The following is a 22,381-nucleotide window of genomic DNA, read 5'->3' as shown; positions in this document are numbered from 1 at the left end:
AACCACCACACATGTGTGTGTATGCATGCACATACACACAAACAATAAATGTAAAACTAAATTAAATTATTGCATAATAGAACACTCAAAATAGGCTACCTCTTTTGTCATGATTTCTGGAATATATTAACTATACTAGTATATTATTTTAAGACATTAAGAACATAGGAGGAGCTAACTATCTCAACCCAAAACATATATATATATATATATATATATATATACATTTGTTGTATTTGCTCTATTTTCTGGATAAGAGATTGTATTCATTTTTTTTGCCCACAGATATGCTGTGTTTAGTTAAGTATCAATATTCATTTCAAGGAAATATCTAAATAAATGATAATGATATTTTTACAATGGACTTCTTTGGTTTTAGAATTAAATTACAGGTTTGTAATTTAATAACAATTTAATAAAGCCTCAAAAAGTTGATGCTAACCTCAAGGAAAGCACTGTGCTCTAAGTATATTATTTGAACATAGAAATATTTTTGAGTGCATTGTTTCTACTCGTGTATGTTATTTGGTTTTACTGGAATTCCAGTTTATTAACCTGATCTTTTACAATGCAGGTATGAATGGCGATCTTTTCAAGATAGCTTAGTTATTTCATTTTGTACCATTCTGGAACGTGTACATACAAACTTTTAGCCCTTCATGGTAGAAGCATGATTACTACTATGATTCAATGTTACTGATTTAGTCAAGTTTTACTTTGACTTGGAAGCATGGATTTTACATGTCTCTGTTAAGCTACTTCTGTAGGTGAGGGTAGATAAGAAATCTTGTGATTATAACCAGTCACTTATCATACCCCTATAGCATACTCATGCTATCGCATACTGCTCTTAACACTGAAACTGGATTTGTGTGTTATTATAAGCACAGATGGTTCTATTACTCAGACGCAGTTTGCTGCTACAAGAGTCATATGCTGGATGTCTAGTTTTGAGTGTAGTATAGCCTCCCTGGGCACCAGACCCATACATGATGCACACACATACATTTAGGCAAAACACCCATATATAATAAAATAGATAGATAGATAGATAGATAGATAGATAGATAGATAGATAGATAGATAGACAGATAGATAATCCTGGCTCTTGAGTCATTTTCTGTCTTGCTGTCTTGCTACACAGCCACTCTTGAACTTGTGATGTCATGAACCAGGTAGATCTCATTAAATGCAAACAGAGATGGATCTGCTTGATTTCAATGCTTTAGTCTCCATTGAATTGAATAAATCTGTCTTAATTTTTTTATGGAGTAGGAGGCCTGTAATATTTTATTAATTCAACAGAAAGTAGAATAATACAAATATAGTATAATAGTATAATACTATATTAATATAACAAGACTATATCAAGGGCTTAAGAAAGAGCATGGTGCATCCCTTTAAAGTAGCTGTTATTGTTGCGTTAATACCCACCTCAACTCAGAACAGATTTCATGGTTATAATGACCATTAGAACAAACAAAAGTTTGTGTGAAGAAAGTTTTGCCTTCCTATTATGACTTGCCTTCTAGTCAGAAAACATTTTCTCTTTCAAAGACTGATGACAAAAAGTAGAAAGCAATGTGGAAAATGCCATCCTGTAAGGGAAGCACATGAAGTGAGTGCAGCTTTTCTTCATTTGGTTAACGTCAATACTGAAGAAGATTGCCTTGTCTTTCCAATCCTGCTCTCACATTGGCTGTTTTTATAGTAGGTGACAAGGAAACCCCCACCCTGTCAGTGTTACTAGTTCTGTGTGTGGTGTAACTTAACGTGAGCCACAAAAAATAAATCTTGCTCGGCATTGCTGTGAACCCGAAGGAATGGTCTAGCTGCCATCATTTCCCACTCCGCTGCCACTTACAGCTAGAAATGAATGGCACAACTTGGGATGACAGAAAAACTCTGAGGGGGAAAAAACAATTACATTTGTTGCTATCAATATCTGAGACTTTTGTACCAAATATAATGATAATCGTGTTTTTTTTTTTTGAAAGCTTTCTGAAGCTTTCCCTATGTCAGCAACATTCTTTCTATTCATCAGGAGGTATTGACTACTGCCCTGAGGGCATGTTCAGCCTTCCACAAAGCAAAGGAGAAAAACAAATTGAGCAAGCATTAAAAATTGCAAGCCAAGCAAGTCTGATACACAGGGTGGCATGTGTCACGGAGATGAACAGTTGGCGGTAACACTTTTTATGCGTGATTTCATTGATGTAAGGTCAAATGTTATATATAAATCCCTATATTTAAAAGATGTAATTTGCTTTAGCATTCTGTTAATTTTAGCACCTACTAAACAAAGAATATGTTACAAGTTGGTGCCTTGGGGTAGATTAATGGAGCAACATTGATTTGAATGGAGAGGGATTTATTGTTTCTTTGTTTGTTTTTTTTTCCCTCCAAAATCCTCATATGGCCATAACATATATTTACTGGGGAGGAGTGTAAATATATATACTTTTTCTGTTTATCATGAAGATCTGGAGAGTGAAGATAGGACTCATTAAACTGAGCAGTTTGCTACAGGTAGCCCAAATTCTAGAAACATGAAGGTGTTGTCACAACACACCTAAGCATCTGTGTTGGAGCAAACAGCCTTGCAGTATACCAGTTCATCTGTCAGTTCCTATAAGCATCAATTCTTCAGTAAATGAGTGTTTTTGCTGCATTGATGAAAACTAGCAAATAAATTACTATACTGGTAGCTTCTCGAGGGAAAAATATTTTGACATTTTTCAAATTCAGCTTATTTGCTTCCATGAACAATAATTTGAAGTAAACAGTACTGATTCATACTATTCTAATAACACAATGAGTATGTCTATGTGTATATGTGTGAATCAATGAAGGCAAGTAGAATAAATTTAAGAGCATCTGTCCTTACTGCATACCATCTAAAACTTTCTGTAGTATTTGGATTTTGATATTGAAAAATCAAATAACATGTTTGCAGGTTCCCAAGTACGAAGGAGTTATGTGATTGGTCTTCTAACTGCCCACAATATCAACACTTTTTTCCCAGACTCAATTCTTAAAATTTCTATAAGAATGGGTCTATGGTAGTTACAAAATATTTCAATCCTGAGCCAGGCATGGTAATACACACCTTTAATCCCAGCACTTGGGAGGCAGAGGCAGGTGGATCTCTGTGAGTTCAAGACCAGCCCAGTCTACAAAGAGAGTTGTAGGACAACCAGGGCTGTCACACAAAAAAAAAATGCTTGAAAAACAAAAGCAAACAAACAAACAAACAAAAAATTCATTCACCATGTCATAAACTAAATATAGGCACTATTCTTAGTTTTCACATGAAAGTGTATGGTGTTTTGCGAAGGGTTGAAGTAAAGCTGATACGTCCATCTGCATGTTTGTGTTTAAAGAGAATAGAGATCATATAATAGGTCTGAGCCAAAAAGAGAAGTCCCTGGGCAAGATTATAAGAATGCTACTCCATGTTGGGCATGATGGAACACATCTGTCATTGCAGTGCTCAGGAGATGAAAGTAGGATGATGGCAAGCTTGTGGAAGAACTGGGCAGTGTGGTGGGACTCTTTCTTAAAAGTGGATACTTTCAAAGCAACTGATGTCCTGTAGAAAGGAAATTAAGATTTTCACAGGCTGCTATTTTACTTGAACCTCAAAGGTCAAACATTTTACATGATGTGAAAAGCTCGCTTGTACTTATAAACACATATGCACACTGGAAAAAAAAAACTTTGTTAGTATCGACTAACTCTTATTAACTCAACATTTGGAACTCTGGTGATTTTTAAAGAAGTAATGTACACTGAAAAAAATCTCAAAGTCCTGAAGAAGAATTATACACATTCCAATATTAAAAAAGAAGCAGAAAGTATTAAGACATCTAGGAAAGCAGAGTGAAGCATTAAGAGGGCTCAAAAATGTGAAAATCAACTTTTAATTAAGTTGGAATTCATTGACATCTTCACTAAGACAGTAATATTTGGATAACTTAATTATTTATGGTTGCAATATGGGAATTGGGAAAGGAAGAGAACAAATGCATGTGGTACACAGTGAAAGGTAAAGACAGAGAAGAGTAATTTTTTTAAATACACTTCTAGTTGTCAGTGCTAAAGTATATGGTAGTAATACTAAGGGGGAAATCCTAAGGAAAACACGCTTGCTTACAAAATCATTAACAAGTAGTTTGAAAACCAAACAAAACGAAGAACTGTTGCATTGCAAAGCATCCTGCTTGACTTTCTGTATTCATTATTAACGTCCTACATACTTGTAACCATGGTCAGGTACTCTAAACCAAGAACACAGTGATTTCAACTCCACGTTAAATAGTATGACCTCCATCCACTACTCCATGTTAATTTGCAAAAGACAGTCCAACAGTACTTTTCATGGAGATCTGATGAAATTTCCTGGGAAAAGACTTCAGGCCCAGTGTGACAATGTTGCTAGCAGAAACATGCACAGATCCCTTCAAACTATCTAGATTTTAGAGTGTTAATTTCAGTTTGACATCAACCAAGTCTTTGCTTCATGAGTTTGTGCTTTGGAAAATTACATAAAGCTATAGTAATAAAAACAGCTTGGTACTGGCATAAAAACTGATATGTGGACCAATGGAATTGAATTGAAGACCCTGACATTAATCTGCACACCTATGAACTTACAATTTTTGACAAAGAAGTCTCTGGCTCTTATGCTTGCACTTGGGACCCTTTTCCTCCTACTAGTTGCCTCTCCCAGTCTTGTTATGAGGGTTTGTGTCCAGTTTTAGTGCATCTTGTTATGCTTTGTTTGGTTAATATTCTAGGAGGTCTGTGCTTTTCTGAAATGAAGTAGAACAGAAGTAGATCTGGGGGAAGAGTAGAGGGAGGGAAGGCTAGGGTTGGGATGTATTTATGAGACAAGAATAAATAAAAATCAAGGAAGAGGAAATTAATGACTCAATAATATAACATTGGTTTTATTGAATAGAATAGAGCATTCTTAAAATATTTATGAGGATTGTATGGTTACATGTAGATATACATATATCATGTACATATAGATATATATTGTCTATAAAGGTGCATATATAAAGGTACAGATATATATTGTATATAAAAGTGCATACAAATTGTCCTAACTAACTAGATATTCTGCATCCAGCAAATTTGAGCATGGAAGCTCATCAAGGATTTTGGATAATGTCCAGAAAGAATAATTACTTTTAAATTGTGCTTGATTTCTCTTCCTCTTCCCCCCTTTATAATGCCACTTGTATAAATGCATTTTGTAAGATGAATTGCTAGATGGTCTTATTAATTTAAAAAAAAAAAACTCTGGAGCCAGATAGTGGAGTGAAAACTGAGAGATTAGAGGAACAGAACAAGCCAAACCACAAATTCTTACTGCTAGGAAATCCTCAGCCCAATAGAGAGCTACTTCTTGTATACTCATTCCTATATACCTTTCTATGCCCTGTCATCTTACTTCCTCTCTCTGCCCAGCTCTATCATTTTCTGTCTGTCTGTACAGGTCTCCAGACCTCTATAACCATAGAGTGCTGGGATTAACGGCATGTGCCACCAAACCTGGCTCTGTTCCCAGTGTGGCCTTGAATTTACAGAGGTCCAGATGGATCCCTGTCTCCCAAGTGCTAGGATTAAAGGTGTGTGCTACCACTGCCTGGCCTCTATGTTTAATATAGTGGCTGGCGTTTTCCTTTGATCCCCAGATAAGCTTTATTGGAGTGCACAAATGAAATATCACCGTGATATTTAATAACCTATTTTATCCAGGTTATCTGAAAAATGTCAGTCATGTCACACGTTCTCAGTGTGAGGTTACAGCAGTTTAAAGGCTGGAGATCTAAAAGGGATTACACTCCACAGCTGTGGAATTTATGTTTACTACCTCTTACAGCATGCAATTAGCAAAATATAGAGGCACGCTTTTACAAGTCCACAGTGAGTTAGTTTGACAACCATCTTTCCTTGTGATGGTTGGATTCTCATTTGCAAATGTGCAGGGTTAGGCAAGCCAGCTTCTAGGAAAAAGCGCTTTCTCATCTTGCAGGAATCAGACAGTGATCATCTGAGTTGGTGGCTCAGATATCCTGAGCCGCTGTCTAGAAACTGGTTGCAGTACCTTAGGCTTCCTTACGTCATGGAAACATGGCAGCAACGGCTGAAGCTTTTCTGTCTGCAGTCCAAGAGTCTCTGTGCTTCCTCCATCGGCATTGCGAGTGAAATTATTTGGCCTGCATAATCATCAGTGGTCTCAAATACTGTGTGTCAAACTGGCACATCCTACTTCAATCACTGTGTACCACACTCTACTGGGTCTCTAACTTCTCTGTGTGTGCCTGATAGACATGCCCATGGCACAGCAGGAAGAGATGCAGCCAAGTTCTCTGGAAAACACATCAGCACCCTCACTTTGAGCCTTGCTTTATGTTCCTCCTTGTTATTATTTTGACAAGGAAATAATTCGCTGTTATCAGTGCTATTATCAAATGTAGAAGAAGTGTAGTTACTAAAACACAGAGCAATCTGGCTATATCTCCTCAAAGAAAGCACTGCTAGAACACAGGATGAGAGAACTGTAGTTTGGATTTCAAAATCTGTTTAGGCCTCCACTTTCCCTGACACACAAATTCTCTTCAGAGTCTCATGTCTTCTTCTCATGAAGTAGAAAGTACAAATATACTAGTAGTGAAAAAGTAAATAAAACACTTTTGAAGAGATGTAGTTGAAGTTTTCTGCAGTTCTACCCAGCCCCATGGACCCCGTAGCCACTTATAAAATAATCACTCAGAAGCTTATATTAATTAAAACTGCTCAGCCATTAGCTCAGGCCTACCACTGAAGAGCTTAAATTTAAACTCAGCCTATTTCTGTGAATCTATATGTTGCCACGTGTTCCATGGCTTTACCTGTGTACCATTACATGCTTCTCCCTGGATGGGCTGCTTACTGAGCTTTCCTCTTCCTATCATTCTCCTTGTCTGCTTAACCCACCTATACTTCCTGCCTAGCTACTGGCTAATCAGCATTTTATTAAACCAGTGTAGAAAAACATTTTCCACAGCAAAGAGACTTTGGATACCTATGCCACTTCATGCAGAAAAAGGACAAAAAGGCATATACTGGGTTCGGCATGTCTATTTTTGATCCACAGATCCTGGGACCTAGATGGGACAGAAAGCTGATTTCTGTGCTCTGTCTGGGCTGGATGATGGTCCTGCTTCTGCTTTGTTATTTTGAACTGAGATTTATTGATTTATTCCCAATGAGAAATCAGAGACAGTTACAGAGCACCCCTTAAGGTCACTGACAGACCTCCACAGAAATCCCCACGTAACATTCAAATCTAGAGTGGTTCTTGGGTGCCTGTGATGTCATTTCAAGTTTAGGAGCAGGTATGCAAAGATGATTTATCAGCTTCAGAAGATAATTCAAATCGTCATAATACTAACTGCAATCTTCTACATTAGCCAAATATTTAATATTAGGGAAGAGCTAGTGGGAAGGTACATGGATGGAGCTAAAGACAGAAAAGGGAAAAGGGGAAGCAATGTAATTATATTTCAATGTTAAAAGTATATTTAAAAATAAAAGAACAAATATGAGTATTTTTTCAAGTATTGTAACTACACTAGGAAATAAATTTCAGTAATATATTTTTTGCATATTGAGCCAAAACACTGCTTTAGACACAAAGACATTATTATGATTGATGCTCTCAGGTAGTTGTGTGATAGATGAAAATTTATATTATCAATGTATGTTCATTTATTTGCAACTATAGATCAAAAATTTAGTTTAACAGGACAAGACTTGTGGGGTGTGGTGTTAAGTATGCTTTATTAAATGTGGTGTGTTTTCCTATTAGTAGATGAGGGGTGAATGATATCAACTTGCTGTCTATTTATACTCAGCCTCTCCAAGAGGAATAATCTTTTGGTGTCTACTCAGATATAAAGTCTGAGTTCAGAGTGCACCTCAGGCCATCAGAAATCTCCGTTCTGCTACATAGGACTCAGCTGGCTTTTATCTCCTCATTGCTCTTCATCAAGTTTCCACCATACCATGATAACCACTAATAGATCAATGGATGAGATTTTCTCCTCCTTGGATGGATCATTTTCAGTTATTCTTGTTAATAATCCAATAGAAAAAAATATTTATATATTATATATGCTTGGTTAACCAAAGCACATAAATATTTCTAATAGAAATAACTAATTTGGGTTTTCTAAATTCTCTGTTCAAAAGCAAAAAAATATTTAAACGGTGATGACTTGAGACAATATAAATTTCCCTAGTGTAGAACACACACCAATACTTATAATTTCCAAGAATTTTCTTATTTGTATATTTTGTTCATATGATATTTGGCTATTTTCCTCTTTTGTAAGATGAAAACTCTAACAAAATTTCACTTTTAGCATTAGGTCTTCTAGAGGAAGAAAGTTGTTCACTATGTAATATAACAATATCTTGTTCACAATTGTAGCATTTGGTATTGTAAGGTGATAATTATGTCATTTCTTTCTTTTGTTGCTTATATTCAACTGCATTTAAATCAACCCAGCAAACCATGGTTCCTTGTCTTTCTTGATTACTCTGTTTTGTTCATCCCATTGTCACTAGCCTTTGTAAATGACTTTAGTTTTTTGTATGTTTTGTTGTGCAGCTTGAACTTAGAGTTGACACTGTGTGTGTGTGTGTGCACATACACATGTGTAAGTGAGTGTATGTGCATATGCAAGAATCTTTTGTTTTAAAATATAAGATATCCATTTGCATTTATTGATATTAGTCATATGTTATTCAAAAACTGTTAGCAAGATAATATTCTATTACTTAAAAATATTAAATATATTTCCTATGTAATTGTTTTTAGAATTTTTAATTTGCCTAATTGGTATTTAGAAACCTTGGTATTTTGTTTTAGTAGTTAGTGTTTTCTGATGTTTTTAGTTATGATATTAGTGCCATTTTATTCTCTTTATTTCTATACCTATCATGTTTCCTTTAACTTGTGTTCTTTAACTCATACTTGTTCTCTAGAGAGTGTAGATGTATATAAAAAGAAAGGTGACCTTTGCTTACAGTTCAGGATATACAGTTCATCGTGGCAGGAAGGCATGATAATGAAGCGGTTCAGTACAAGTCTGTAGAAGTCTATGGCAACCTCTGTTGTATCTTGTCTATTCAGGAAGCAGAGCTCAGTCAGGACCAGAACGTGGTCCTACTCATCTTTAAATGGCATCTTGTTCTCCCACCAGTATATTCCATCAAGCTATGCTTACAGCATTCTAAGGCTCTTCTAACACACTTCTCCAAACTCTTCCACACAACCCCGTTTTAACTGATTATATTTTTGCATTTTTATAACATACAACTCTTACACTATATTTCTTACATCTCTTTAAAAATAAAACCTATAATTCAATATCAAAATGATTTAAGTGAACAGTAGTCTGTTTCTTGATAAATTTTCCAACTAATCCCTGGGTGCTGTGTTTGAATAGGAATAGATAACTTTAAGAAATTTTTGATTCAAATTGAAAGATAAAGAAATATTTAATAAGCCTGTAAGTCAAACAGGCCATTTATATAGAAAGAAAGACAGATTGGATTTGATTAGCAATAAATGAAGCAAGACAATAATAAAGGACTTTTTTTCAAGATAATAGAAGAAATTGTAAAGAGCTCTTTACCAGGAAGATGCTTGTGACCACAGTAAGAAATAAGCACAACATTTCTAATTTCCTTAAACAACCAAAACACTAGACTAGCACCTATGAAGCAGTGTCTTCAGACATTGGTATCAAGCAGAATTGAGTGATGAACTTTGATTAAAAAAAAAGAAACAAATATAGTGGTGGTATTAGCCTCCCACTAACAGTTTCTAAGCTATGGCTCAAGGAGACACTACCAAAGTGTGGATTTCTTGAGCTGACTAAGGGGAGAAGAATTTACAAGCAGATGCAAGAGAAAGGAAAGACCTAATGAGAGAGTAACTTCCAAGACAGATACACAGAAAGACAGCCTCAGGGGTCTGCAATGAGATTTCTTTTGTTGACCTGATAATTTGACAGTTCCTATGTATGAAGGAACTAAGGGGGGAGCTATTGATCACAATAAAGTAACAGTTTAAGTTAGCAACAATATACATTTTCTCAAACATTAAAAGTATATCTCAAACTTTGGCTACCTTTTAAGACATTAGCCCTACCTGTATTTTGATGGATGGCATCAATTGAACCCTGACTTTCAATTACTCTCAATTCTTTTAAGAATGGCAAAAGTCACCACTGTAACTTTAGAAGAATTAAAAAAATATATGGATTATGTTTGGTAACTGCCTCCCATGAACCTGTACTACTATATTCAAGCCATAATTCCTTGTTCTAATAGTGAGGGTAGGAAAGCAGCTCTTGTTGTATGTGGCAAGGCTACATCCAGAACCATAAGACACATTTAACTTAGACTTTTAGTGTTTCCATAGTCATCAGACTGTTTCTAAAATCTTTCTTTCAAAGTTCCTGGATCACATTCAAACAATGCTTTCATTTCAAAACTGTTTCAGAGTTGGACTTCCACCCTAACTCACCCAATCTTATGGTATTTGCCTGATTTTAAGACTTTCATGTAGACACTCTTAGGCTTTTTATTGATACAGTGTAGTGCAATACAATATAACACAACCAAAACCAAGCACTACTCTTCAACTCCCATCATCTTACATTATAAATTAAAGAGGAACTCCACTATAACATTAGTTTTAATTACATGTGTCATACTCAATAATTAAGAAACTGGAAGTACTTAGACATGTCAAGTTAGAAGCTAGAAAATATCCTGAGGGAACAATGCCCATTCTAACAAACCATTTATATTTCATCAGACATTCTAAAAGTGAGATGTAAAGAATTTAAACTTTGGCAAATTTTACATTAGCTTTGAGTTATAGATTTATCACTACCTTGGCTTCATGTTGCTGTCTTCTTCCATCCCTCATATTTTTGTTATTTTAATGAGATTTTGTAATTCCAAGTACTGAAATTAGATTTGAAAAAGAACATTGTATTAAAATATAGGTTATATTTTACTACTTTAAAGGGAGTAAGTTGTTCAAAAAGTGTTTTGTTTCCTTTCTTCTATATTAATCCACTTGCTGTCTTTATAATTAACTCTGAGAGGGTAGCTATATATGATGCATTGATAAATGCTAATATTATGTATGAACTTTGAAATGAAATTTTAGCTCAAATATTTGAATGATGAGATTATACTATTCACACTGCAATTTAATTGCTAGTAACTCTTTACCTCTTTTCCACAGGAGATGTTTAAATTTTATCAAATGAAATACATTTTTCAACTGCTGGATAAAATGAGATGCTTGCGAAAGCGTTCTACAGTGTCTTTCTTGGGAGTTCTTGTTGTTTTTCTTCTATTTATGAACTTGTACATTGAAGATAGCTATGTTCTGGTAAGTTTTGGAGATGTTATTTTTAGTTCAAAACACATTCTCAGTAAACTTAATGTCAGTCTACATGTACCCCAACCTTGATATAACAGACAGTATTCATATGAGTAGAATTATTTATGCATATATCCTAAATGTATACTTTTAGCCATATAGTGTCAACACTGAGCCTGTTTTACTCTGGTTTATTTATTTTTTATTAAATACTATATGGTGGCTGGTACACACACATACACATATATAGTCATATATTACGTTATAAACATTTTAATATAATATATATCATATAATACAGGTAGTATGTACTAATTTCATATATATTAAAATATTAAAATCATTGGACTTTAATGTGAGACATATAGACTAAACAAATTTTTATTGATAACATTATTCATACCCTCTCTATTTTACAACTTACTGTTGAAATTTTCTTGAAAATAATACCCTTCATTTTGCCACTTATCAATATTAGTATTAAAATTTTCTTTTCTTATTATTTAAAAAAATTTACACATAAATGTATTTTGATCATATTCTTCCCCTTCCCTGAATCCTTCAAAATCCTTTCCTTCTTCTTAGATAGCCAAATTAAAGTTCTTTAAAAAACAAGGAAATTTTCTATAATATTATTGACAAACTCAAAGTAGTATTTATTAACTAGGTTGTATTATACATAATTATCTTGTCCCAATGTGTAATATATTTTTGTATTTGGAACAACATATATATTTACATCATAAGGGTTCTTTAAATTAAAATATACTAGATGTATAAGTCAGTAAGAAAAATCTGAAGTTGGTGTCCGGGCTTGAGAAGTTTAGTGAAGTCCTCTAAGCATTGTCAAAATTACATCATTTTAATGTATGAATTTATAATAGATTTTTCTACTAAAAAGTATTGTTTGACTAAAATTTTTCCATTAATACAAAACTTATCACTAATCAAATTTGAAAAGCAGTATAAGTCGAGGGGAAAGGTTGTTACTTAGGATTAAATTTGATTACTTTAAAATAATTATATAAGTAAATTATACAGAATGTTAAATACATCTTTAATGTTAATTCATTAATGGTATTTTAATTTGTTGATCTGTTTAGTAGATTTGTAGGTAAAACTGTATTTCATGATGAACTTCAGCCCATAAGTCTTTATTTTTTCAATCAATAATGTTAAATTTCATAAAAACCACATTTCAAGAAGGCTGAAAACATGACTCAGTGTTTAAGAGTTGTTAATGATAATTCAGAGGACTCAGAATTATATTTTCAGCACCCAAACTGTGGCTCACAAACCGTTGAAACTCCGGTTCCTGGAAATTTAATGCCTTCTTCTATACCCCAATGCTGTTTGCATATTTGCACTGCACATCAATTTATGTAGGCACACACAAATACAATAAAATAAATAAATAATCATTTGAAATTATTTACTTTATTTTTAGATCATATAATTATAATATTTCCCCTTCCATTCCCCCCAAAACGTCCCCAAAAAACTTCTGTTGATGTAATGACACAAAATTCCACCACCAAAGCTTTCTTTCAAATTCTGATCCTGTCCTGTTGTTAATTGCTGTTATGGACACATGTGCCTGTGCACCCATACATACACACACACACACACACACACACACACACACACGTGCACACCCTATTTGGTAATGGATAACCAATTAGTGTTCTTTTTTTTTCTCCTAGAGAAGACTATTTCTCCTGTTCTCTGCATTATTTAGTTGTCTGTAGTTCTTTGGGTAGAATTGAGACCTAGTGGGCTTTTCCCCATCCACACTAGTATATCTATTGTTATTGTCCTTGTTCAGCACAAATTCTGGCAATCATGTTGGTGAGACTTTATTAGTGTAGCTTGTGATATTCCTAGAAGACAGAATTTTATGGCAAACTCCATTTTCCCCTCTGGATCTTTTTTTTAAATTTTATATTTTATAATTTAATTTAATTTTACATATCAGCCACGGATTCCCCTTCCCGCCCCCCCCCCCGCCTTCCCCTCCGCCCACCCCCCATTCCCATCTCCTCCAGGGCAAAGAGTCCCCTGCGGATTGAGATCAACTTGGTAGATTCAGTCCAGTCAGGTCCAGGCCCCTCCTCCCAGGCTGAGCCAAGTGTCCCTGTATAAGCCCCAGGTTCCCAACAGCCAGCACATGCACTGAGGATCAAGAACAGAGGGGGAGAACAAGGAATAAGAGACAATGGTAAATGGAGACCACATGAGAATAGGAAGAAGCAGGGTGCTAGAGAGGTCCACAGAAATCCACAAGGATACCTCCACAATAGACTACTGGCAATGGTCGAGAGACAGCCCGAACTGACCTACTCTGGTGATAGGATACCCTCTGGATTGTATAGTGTTTTCACCCCCTCTTCCACAACAGTTCCCTAAGTATAGGAACTGTGTCCTTACCCAGCTATGATGCCTATGAACCACTGCTATGACATGCATGGGGCAAAACCCCAAACGTAGTGAAATGCATAGCTTTGTGGCAACCAACAGCTTTATAATTAGACATAAGACCCAGTTGATATCAGGAAAATCATACCTAGTACTGGAAACCTAGCCTCCTGCCTAGGGCCAATGAATTCAAGGATCTTGGAAGAGAACCACCACTGTAGAAAACCAGCATGATCCCCAACTACATTCTAAGTATTTGTCTTTATACCCAAAGATAAGTATGCTTCTTATCCCTCATCAAGAAAACTTTTTTTTGCAACAGACAGAGATCATTACAGAAAATCACAACCAATCAAAATGCAGAGTTGTGGAACACAATTTATACAATTTCTACACAAATTAATCTTATTTTTTAATATGCACTTCTTAAATGTGAATATTTATTGAAAACTGTCTCTGGTAATAAAATACAGTATAGTTTCTGCTTAACACTTTTCCTCTTTCCTCTTTCACTTTATTTTTCATAAGCTTATCTCTCTTGGGTTTTATCTTGCCTCCATAATGTCATAGTGCATACAATTTTCTAAGCATAAACTGCAATGTCTTTCTCTTGTATTGCTGAAACAATACTTATAATTCTGAGAAATCAGATGAACAGAATTAATGGTCTCTAGGGTTATTTACCACATTCAGTTCTCTTTTTGATAGAAAATTTATTTGTGGTTTGAAACTATAGGCATATTAATGTCTTGGTATATTTGCTTTAGTTTTGGAAAGATAAGTGACTTTCAGTCGGAAGGGAAGCATAACTCAGTGAAGAGACAAATACTTTACAAGGCAAACTAAGTGGCAGAGACATTGCATGCCCAATCAACATAGCCTCTCAGCTGTGAGCATCTTCAAAGTAACCACCAGGGTATATATTTAGACTGTAGTGAGTCCATTGAATTGTATTATCATCCAGAAAATGATTGTCATAAAGCTTTGCCTTATTACCGAGACACACACTATAGCATAGTTACTGCAGAAAAGAAGGCATCCAGGGAGCCTGGATGTTCAGTCAGTCGCCTCTGAAAGCAGCCAACCAGACAGGCTCAGGTGAAAGTTACATTTTTATTGATGCTAAAAGTATTAGGAAGCTTGTTCTTGAGAACTGAGTTAATTACTTCCATATCAGTTCTGTTTCATTTTATATTCTGCTACGTCCTTCAACCAAAATGAATATATTCCATTTTATCACAGAAAAGGTCTAGACTTTTACATGCTCAGGAAAGAATCTTTAAAAATAACACTCTGTATCTTATGGTTTCTTTAGCATGTAACCTCATGTAATAACAGAATATAAAAATGTATACAGTGTAGAGACAACTGTGGTTTTGTAGAAATGTCTTCTATTGATATACACTATTACATTATTGTTGAATTAATCTATGTGATAATTTGCAGTTACTTTGTAGCAATCCTAAATTGTATGTTTAATACATTAATTCTATACGTATACCTGTTGATCTATAGAAATAGATAAAATTATTTATGCATGAAAGAGTTAGGGTAATCAGAATTCAGTGAATATTCAAATAATATAATTTAAAGAAATTTTTATTTAATCTTGTATTGCAGATATTTCAGATGTATATTGCTTTTGAGAATGATAAATAGCCTATAAACCTTGTGAAAATGTCTTTGTTCAAATTATTAAAATGATATAAATCATAGAAATATGTAGCTGGAGAGCTTCTCTCCAGGTCCCGCCAAGCCCCCAAGGCCAACTTATAAAATAAACACACAGACACTTAATATTATTCAAACTGTTTGGCCTAATGGCTCAGGCTTCTAGCTAGCTGTTCTTATATCTTAAATTAACCTACTTCTATAAATCTATACCTTGACACATGGCTCATGGCTTACCGGTATCTTACATGTTGGTACTCAAGGAGGCGGCAGCTGGCAGCATCCCCTGACTCAGCCTTCCTGTTCCCAAGATTCTCTTCTCTACTTGTTCCACCTATACTTCCTGCTTGGCTACTGGCCAATCAGCATTTTATTTATACAGAGCGATATCCACAGCAGAAATATGTTAGCACAGACAGAATAAATTTCATAATAATACTTAAATATTTTAAAGATTGTAGGATTGAATTTCCTTCATTTAATTGTATAGCCCATAGTTAAGAATTCTTAGCTCTCCTGTTATATCCCAGTAATTCTTTTTTTATCCTATGAAAAAAAAATCTGCCCATGGATTTTAAAGTTTAATTATGTCTTTCCCCTTTGAGCCAGTAACTAAGTATTCAGTGCTCTAATCAAAGTAAAACTTGTGTCTGAATATTATCCAATCTTTTAGAGTAGATTTAATTAAAGTTTTATTGACCACAGATAAGTACTCAAGGCAAAATTCATTTAAAGAATTTACTTTTTCTACAGTCTTAGTGGCTTGCACTTGACACATTTAAGTTGCTACCACAAACACTAGATATATATCTATTTAACCACACAGAGTGAAGTGAACAACTTACCAAAAAGAAACATGGTTTCCCAATCAGATTCTCTCAAAATATGTGGTAGGAAATCATAGTATATATGACCAAAAAGTAATCTAATAAGGTATGGCCAATAATAACTTTATCAGATTATCAAAATGTGCCATTTAACTTGTATCAAAGCTTAGAGAAAACAAAAGCAAATAATGGCTAACAGGACATAGTTAACCTGAATTTGAAAATTTCCTTAAATGTAAGTACTTCTGTTAATGTAATGATACAAAATTCCACCACCAAAACATTAATTGTAATGAATATAAATAATCTTAATTATTTTAGCCAGAACATCAAACACAAACAAATGTCCACGTATGCGTATATACACACAGAGAAAAAGATGACAACAAGAAAGATGACATGCCAACAAGATCTCAACTCATTCTGACTAGGCACAAATGTATTCTAATTGATGTTATTGAAGGACATGTTTAGATGAGCAATTTTATGTCAAAAGGATAATGGCTATTCATTCTCAACAATTTGAAATTATGTGACTGTCTTAGTCAATGTTATTGCTATGAAAAGACACCATGACCACAACAATTCTTTTAAAGAAAAGTATTTCATTGGGTCTGGCTTGCAGGCTTAGAGTTTTAGTCCATTGCCATCAGAGCAGGAAGCATGGTTGCATTCAGGGTGGCATGGTGCTGGAGAAGTAGCTAGGAGTTCTACAACCCAATCTGCTGGTAGCAGACACAGTGACAGTGGAACTGCCTTGAGCATTTGAAACCTCAAAGCCCACTCTCAGTGATACATTTAGTCCAACAAGTCCACACCTACTCCTAAAAGCCACACCTCCTAATAGTGTCAATGCCTATGAGCAAATGGGGGTTACTTTCATTCAGTCCACTACAATGGCTTTATACGGTCATCTGTAAATGAGTCGATAAAACTTTGTAACAAATCTCTCCTAATCTAAATTGTTTACTTATAGTTAATACTTCCTACCCTTTCCTTAAATGTTATAATCAATACTTACTTTTTTTCATTTGAAAGCCTTTGTAGAAGGGTAAGTAGATTAATATGGCTAAATTCTGAGGAGTCTGGAAGGAAATAAACTCAGGTGAAAGCTGCAAATTGATCATCAACAAATTTTATGTTTTGAAAATTTCAGAATTTTAAAGTGTTGGCAATGGGGATTTTCAAGTAAGGATTGATTTGCTGAAAAATAGAATAATAGTTCATGCTATAAAAAAGCAGATGGGTTTCAAAATAATGATTAAATGTGAGAAAGTTTAAAGCAGAAGCTAAAGGTAAGAAATCAAGTCAATGTTAATAACCTTGTGATTATGGGCTAATAATTGAGATTTACATAACTTTCAAAATACTCACACTACACATATCTCCATTGTGTAAGGAGATAGTCACCTAATCTGTGGCCACTTATTGTTTATTAAATTTGCATGTATATTTTTTGCATTTAGGAAGGTGACAAGCAGCTCATAAGAGAAACATCCACACATCAACTTAATTCTGAACGCTATGTTCACACATTCAAGGATTTATCTAACTTCTCAGGAACCATAAATGTCACCTATCGCTACCTAGCTGCGACACCTTTACAGAGAAAGCGTAAGTATCCCTAATCATTTTTAATAAAAATTGCATTAAACACTGAAATTTTCATTAAAATAATGATAATTTGTTATGTTTCTGTAGCACAAGATTAAGAGAGAGATTAGTGAGATCTATAGCTTAAGAAGGATCCAACATTCTTTAAACTTTGCAAATACATTCTGACCCAGTAACTATTAACATACCAAATTTTAATTAAAAGCATTTAAAAAATTGTTATAGGGCCATAAACGAGATAAATAATTATCCATTGACTTTAAAATCAGAAATTTAACTTGAAAGTATTTCTATGTTGTTTTATTTCCAATCTTTGATAATTTAACTTTATAATTTCTAAGTAATTTTGAATGTGATTTTGATAGTGTATTATTTTATAAAGGGTTATCATAGATTATCATAAGCTAGGGGATTTTTTTTTTAATTGTCTCATGGTTCAGGTTGCCAGAAGTTGAGGTTTAATTACTGGCACTCTCATAAACATTATGATTGTTCCAAAGATTTGTCATCTAAATTCGAGTTGAGGAGGATTCAGTAAGACAACAAAGTTTTACTCAAGCCAATATGAAGAAGATTTTCTTATTGGGAAAAAATACAAGCATTCAAAATGTAGAGCTCCTTCAAGTGGCTTCTGTGTGGTCTGGTTTTTAAAAGAGTGGAATTAAAAGCACAAAGAATGAAGTTCCGCCGGGCGGTGGTGGCGCACGCCTTTAATCCCAGCACTCAGGAGGCAGAGGCAGGCGGATCTCTGTGAGTTTGAGGCCAGCCTGGGCTACCAAGTGAGTCCCAGGAAAGGCGCAAAGCTACACAGAGAAACCCTGTCTCGAAAAACCAAAAAAAAAAAAAAAGAATGAAGTTCCATCCAGCATGTGGTTACCACTGCAGATTGACAGGAACACAACAGATTGTTAACTGGGTGTCAGTGACTTACGTTATACATCCCAGGTAGGAATGGTAGAAGAGAGGAATGACGTTTGCTGGGCTTGTTACACATACCTATGGTATCAGGAAAAGGACCGTATTAACTCCCTAAGCTTTACACAAATGAAGATATTTATTTTCACTCAATGGTTATTAAGAAATTTTATTGAGTCTTCAAGATATGAAATTAGACTTTAGAAAGATGATAAAGCTTGTCAGAGGTAAATAGTATGCATTTGGGGATATTTCTTACCTAAAAATATCCAGTTTTTGCTTTTTTACTTAAATCTAAGAAAAATTTTCCAATGGATATCAGTGCAAAATAGCTTTCAAAACAAATGAAACAGTAAATTCATAGCTTGGAACCATGTGCTTGGGGAGTGATACGTTTATTTTATTTTATTTTATTTTATTTTGTTTTTCAAGACAGGGTTTCTCTGTGTAGCTTTGTGCCTTTCCTGGAACTCACTTGGTAGCCCAGGCTGGCCTCAGACTCATAAATCCTATGAAACTGTTTATTTTCTATAAGACATATCACACAAATTTCAAAATACAACTGTGAAGTCTGCCTATTAATTCTTTTAGTAAAGATAGTGATGTGATATGGAAACTGAAATATACAGTCTCTGGAAATTTTATAGATGATTAAAATAAATGTCTAGTCTTTTTCATTCTCATTACTTGAGTCTAGCTTGCAAGCCTTAATTATAAAATTCCATTTACTTTTGTAGATACTATTTATTATTTTTTACACTGTTCATTTGTATTTTGTCTTGTTTTGGTTTTTGAGTCAAAGTGAATACCAAACTATGCTCAAACTCAGGGCAGTCCTTCCGGCTCCATCATCCAATTGCTAAGACTACAGATGTGAAGTGCTGTGTCTGACTTGTTTGTAAATACGTTTGTATCTAAACTTCTGTCTCTCTTTTCTAATGGTAATATATAGGGATATTAAGGCATAGAATATTTTAGAATACTTTCATTTTCATAATTCAAAAACAATATTGATAAGATCCATACTAGATTGCTCAAGAGATATAATTAGTGTTTCATATAAAATATCAAATGTACATAAAACACTGTAGCCCTTGATAAACGAGTTTAATACTCTAATCTTAAAATGTTCAATACATAATCATTTACTAGATTTACTAACTATAATTGCAGGCCTAAAGAACATAAACCTTGGTTATTTGATTCCTATTGTTACATTATCCGAAACCTATTGACATTTTATTTGTCTTCCTCTGATTTATTTTGCTCAGGATATCTCACAATTGGACTCTCATCAGTGAAACGGAAAAAAGGAAACTATTTACTTGAGACAATAAAATCAATTTTTGAACAGTCCAGCTATGAGGAATTAAAGGAAATTTCAGTAGTGGTGCATCTAGCAGACTTTAACTCATCCTGGCGTGATGTTATGGTCCAAGATATTATGCAGAAATTTGCCCATCACATTATTGCAGGAAGATTAATGGTTATACATGCTCCTGAAGAATATTATCCAGTTCTGGATGGTCTTAAAAGAAATTACAATGACCCAGAAGATAGAGTTAGATTTCGCTCCAAGCAAAATGTAGACTATGCATTTCTGCTTAATTTTTGTGCCAATACTTCAGACTATTATGTAATGCTTGAAGATGATGTTCGGTGTTCCAAAAATTTCTTAACTGCCATCAAGAAAGTCATTGCATCCTTAGAAGGAACGTACTGGGTAACTCTTGAATTCTCAAAGCTTGGCTACATTGGTAAACTCTATCATTCTCATGATCTCCCACGTCTGGCCCATTTTTTATTAATGTTTTATCAAGAAATGCCTTGTGACTGGCTATTGACTCACTTCCGAGGTCTGCTGGCTCAGAAAAATGTGATCCGGTTTAAACCTTCTCTCTTTCAGCACATGGGCTATTACTCATCCTATAAAGGAACTGAGAACAAGCTGAAGGATGATGACTTTGAAGAGGACTCATTCGACATCCCCGATAACCCTCCCGCAAGTCTCTACACCAACATGAACGTCTTTGAAAACTATGAAGCAAGCAAGGCTTATAGCAGTGTTGATGAGTACTTCTGGGGAAAGCCACCTTCAACAGGAGATACATTTGTCATTATATTTGAAAATCCAATTACAATTAAAAAAATTAAAGTGAATACCGGAACAGAAGACAGACAGAATGACATTTTGCACCATGGAGCTCTAGATGTTGGGGAAAAACTTACGTTAAGCAAACAAATAAGACAATGTGATACTTACTTAAGACTGGGGGACTTCAAAAACGGAAACTTTGAAATGTCAGATGTGAATCAAAAAATTCCATTTGACATACACTGCATGAGGATATGCGTTACCAAAACACAAAAAGAATGGCTGATAATTCGGAGTATCAGCATTTGGACTTCCTAGCCAATTAAGTCAGTACACTGAGTTTCTGAAGCAGGTCTTCCTGTTTCAGGTTTTCCTATCTTCCTCTTTTGCTACGTTTGTCTTTTGGAAGGCAACCAATGGATGTGATGTGTCACAGAAAAATGTGATCGTCTCAGCAGTTTTTAATTGCAATTTTACTCCACACACCCTGGTATTTTTGTTTTCACTTTTGAGGTTGAATATCATTCTGTAGTTCAAGCTGCTGTCATTCATATATTTAAATGTTCACAGCTCCACGATTTCAACCAATAGTCAAAAAGAGTGATGTGAATGATTTAGAATGAGAAAATTCTTTTGTTGGATGATAATTAAAACACAGTTGCCAACTGTACACATTTATTCATGAATTGATAATTGATATGATCAGATAGCTTCTCATTAAAGAATCTCTGAGAATATGCAGTTGGTTGCAATCATAAACTGGGACACTTTTCTTGGAAATTTAGGCTCTCACTGACAGCTGTATTTCTACAATTAATACCTCCTCAGAGATGTGGTATCTTTACAACAAACTATTTTGTGTAAGTAGGGCTGTGGAAAAGCAGAGGTAAAACTCATCGTTTCTCTGGTTATTTCTATGAAAATGAACACTGCTCATTGTTTTAAAACATTTAATTGGGCACTTTTTAATAAATTTTCTGTGGGAAGAAGTACATTCCTAACTTCCCATTGGAAAAAAAAGAAGTCAAGCTCAGTATTTTAAGGTTACATTGGATACCTGTAATTAACAGACAAAGAGAGATGGCCTATAGTAAGTCCATTTGTCCAAACAGTTTCAGTATATGCAGAAAAATTGAAATTGATTTTATATTTTTTTGTATTAAAATTCATGTGATTGAAATTGGTGTAATTTATCATATTTTGGGAAGATTAAATGGCTGTCTTATATGGGAGAAAAGTAAAATCTGCAGAAATTAGTTTTCTTTTGTTTTCCTGTAGCCAATGGGCTATTCCTTCAAATAACAAATGAAGGAATTCTTTTGTTTGTTTGTTCTGATTAATAGACAACACTCTTTACTATCTGTGAAGATCTCTCCT

The 22,381-nt window shown here is 34.5% G+C and overlaps 1 protein-coding gene across 1 annotated transcript; it reads left to right on the top strand.

Moving 5' to 3' along the window:
* The first annotated feature begins 11,329 nt into the window (after nucleotides 1-11,329).
* Mgat4c (MGAT4 family member C) lies at nucleotides 11,330-22,076 on the top strand. Its single transcript, XM_059245556.1, has 3 exons — nucleotides 11,330-11,476; nucleotides 17,847-17,994; nucleotides 20,181-22,076. The coding sequence occupies exons 1-3, from the start codon at nucleotides 11,330-11,332 to the stop codon at nucleotides 21,320-21,322; spliced, it is 1,437 nt and encodes a 478-aa protein (XP_059101539.1). The 3' UTR covers nucleotides 21,323-22,076.
* The last annotated feature ends 305 nt before the right edge of the window (nucleotides 22,077-22,381 follow it).

The sequence above is a fragment of the Peromyscus eremicus genome, chromosome 18, assembly GCF_949786415.1.
Source record: "Peromyscus eremicus chromosome 18, PerEre_H2_v1, whole genome shotgun sequence".
NCBI classification, from domain to species: Eukaryota; Metazoa; Chordata; class Mammalia; order Rodentia; family Cricetidae; genus Peromyscus; species Peromyscus eremicus.
This window is presented reverse-complemented; position numbering and strand designations above follow the sequence as displayed.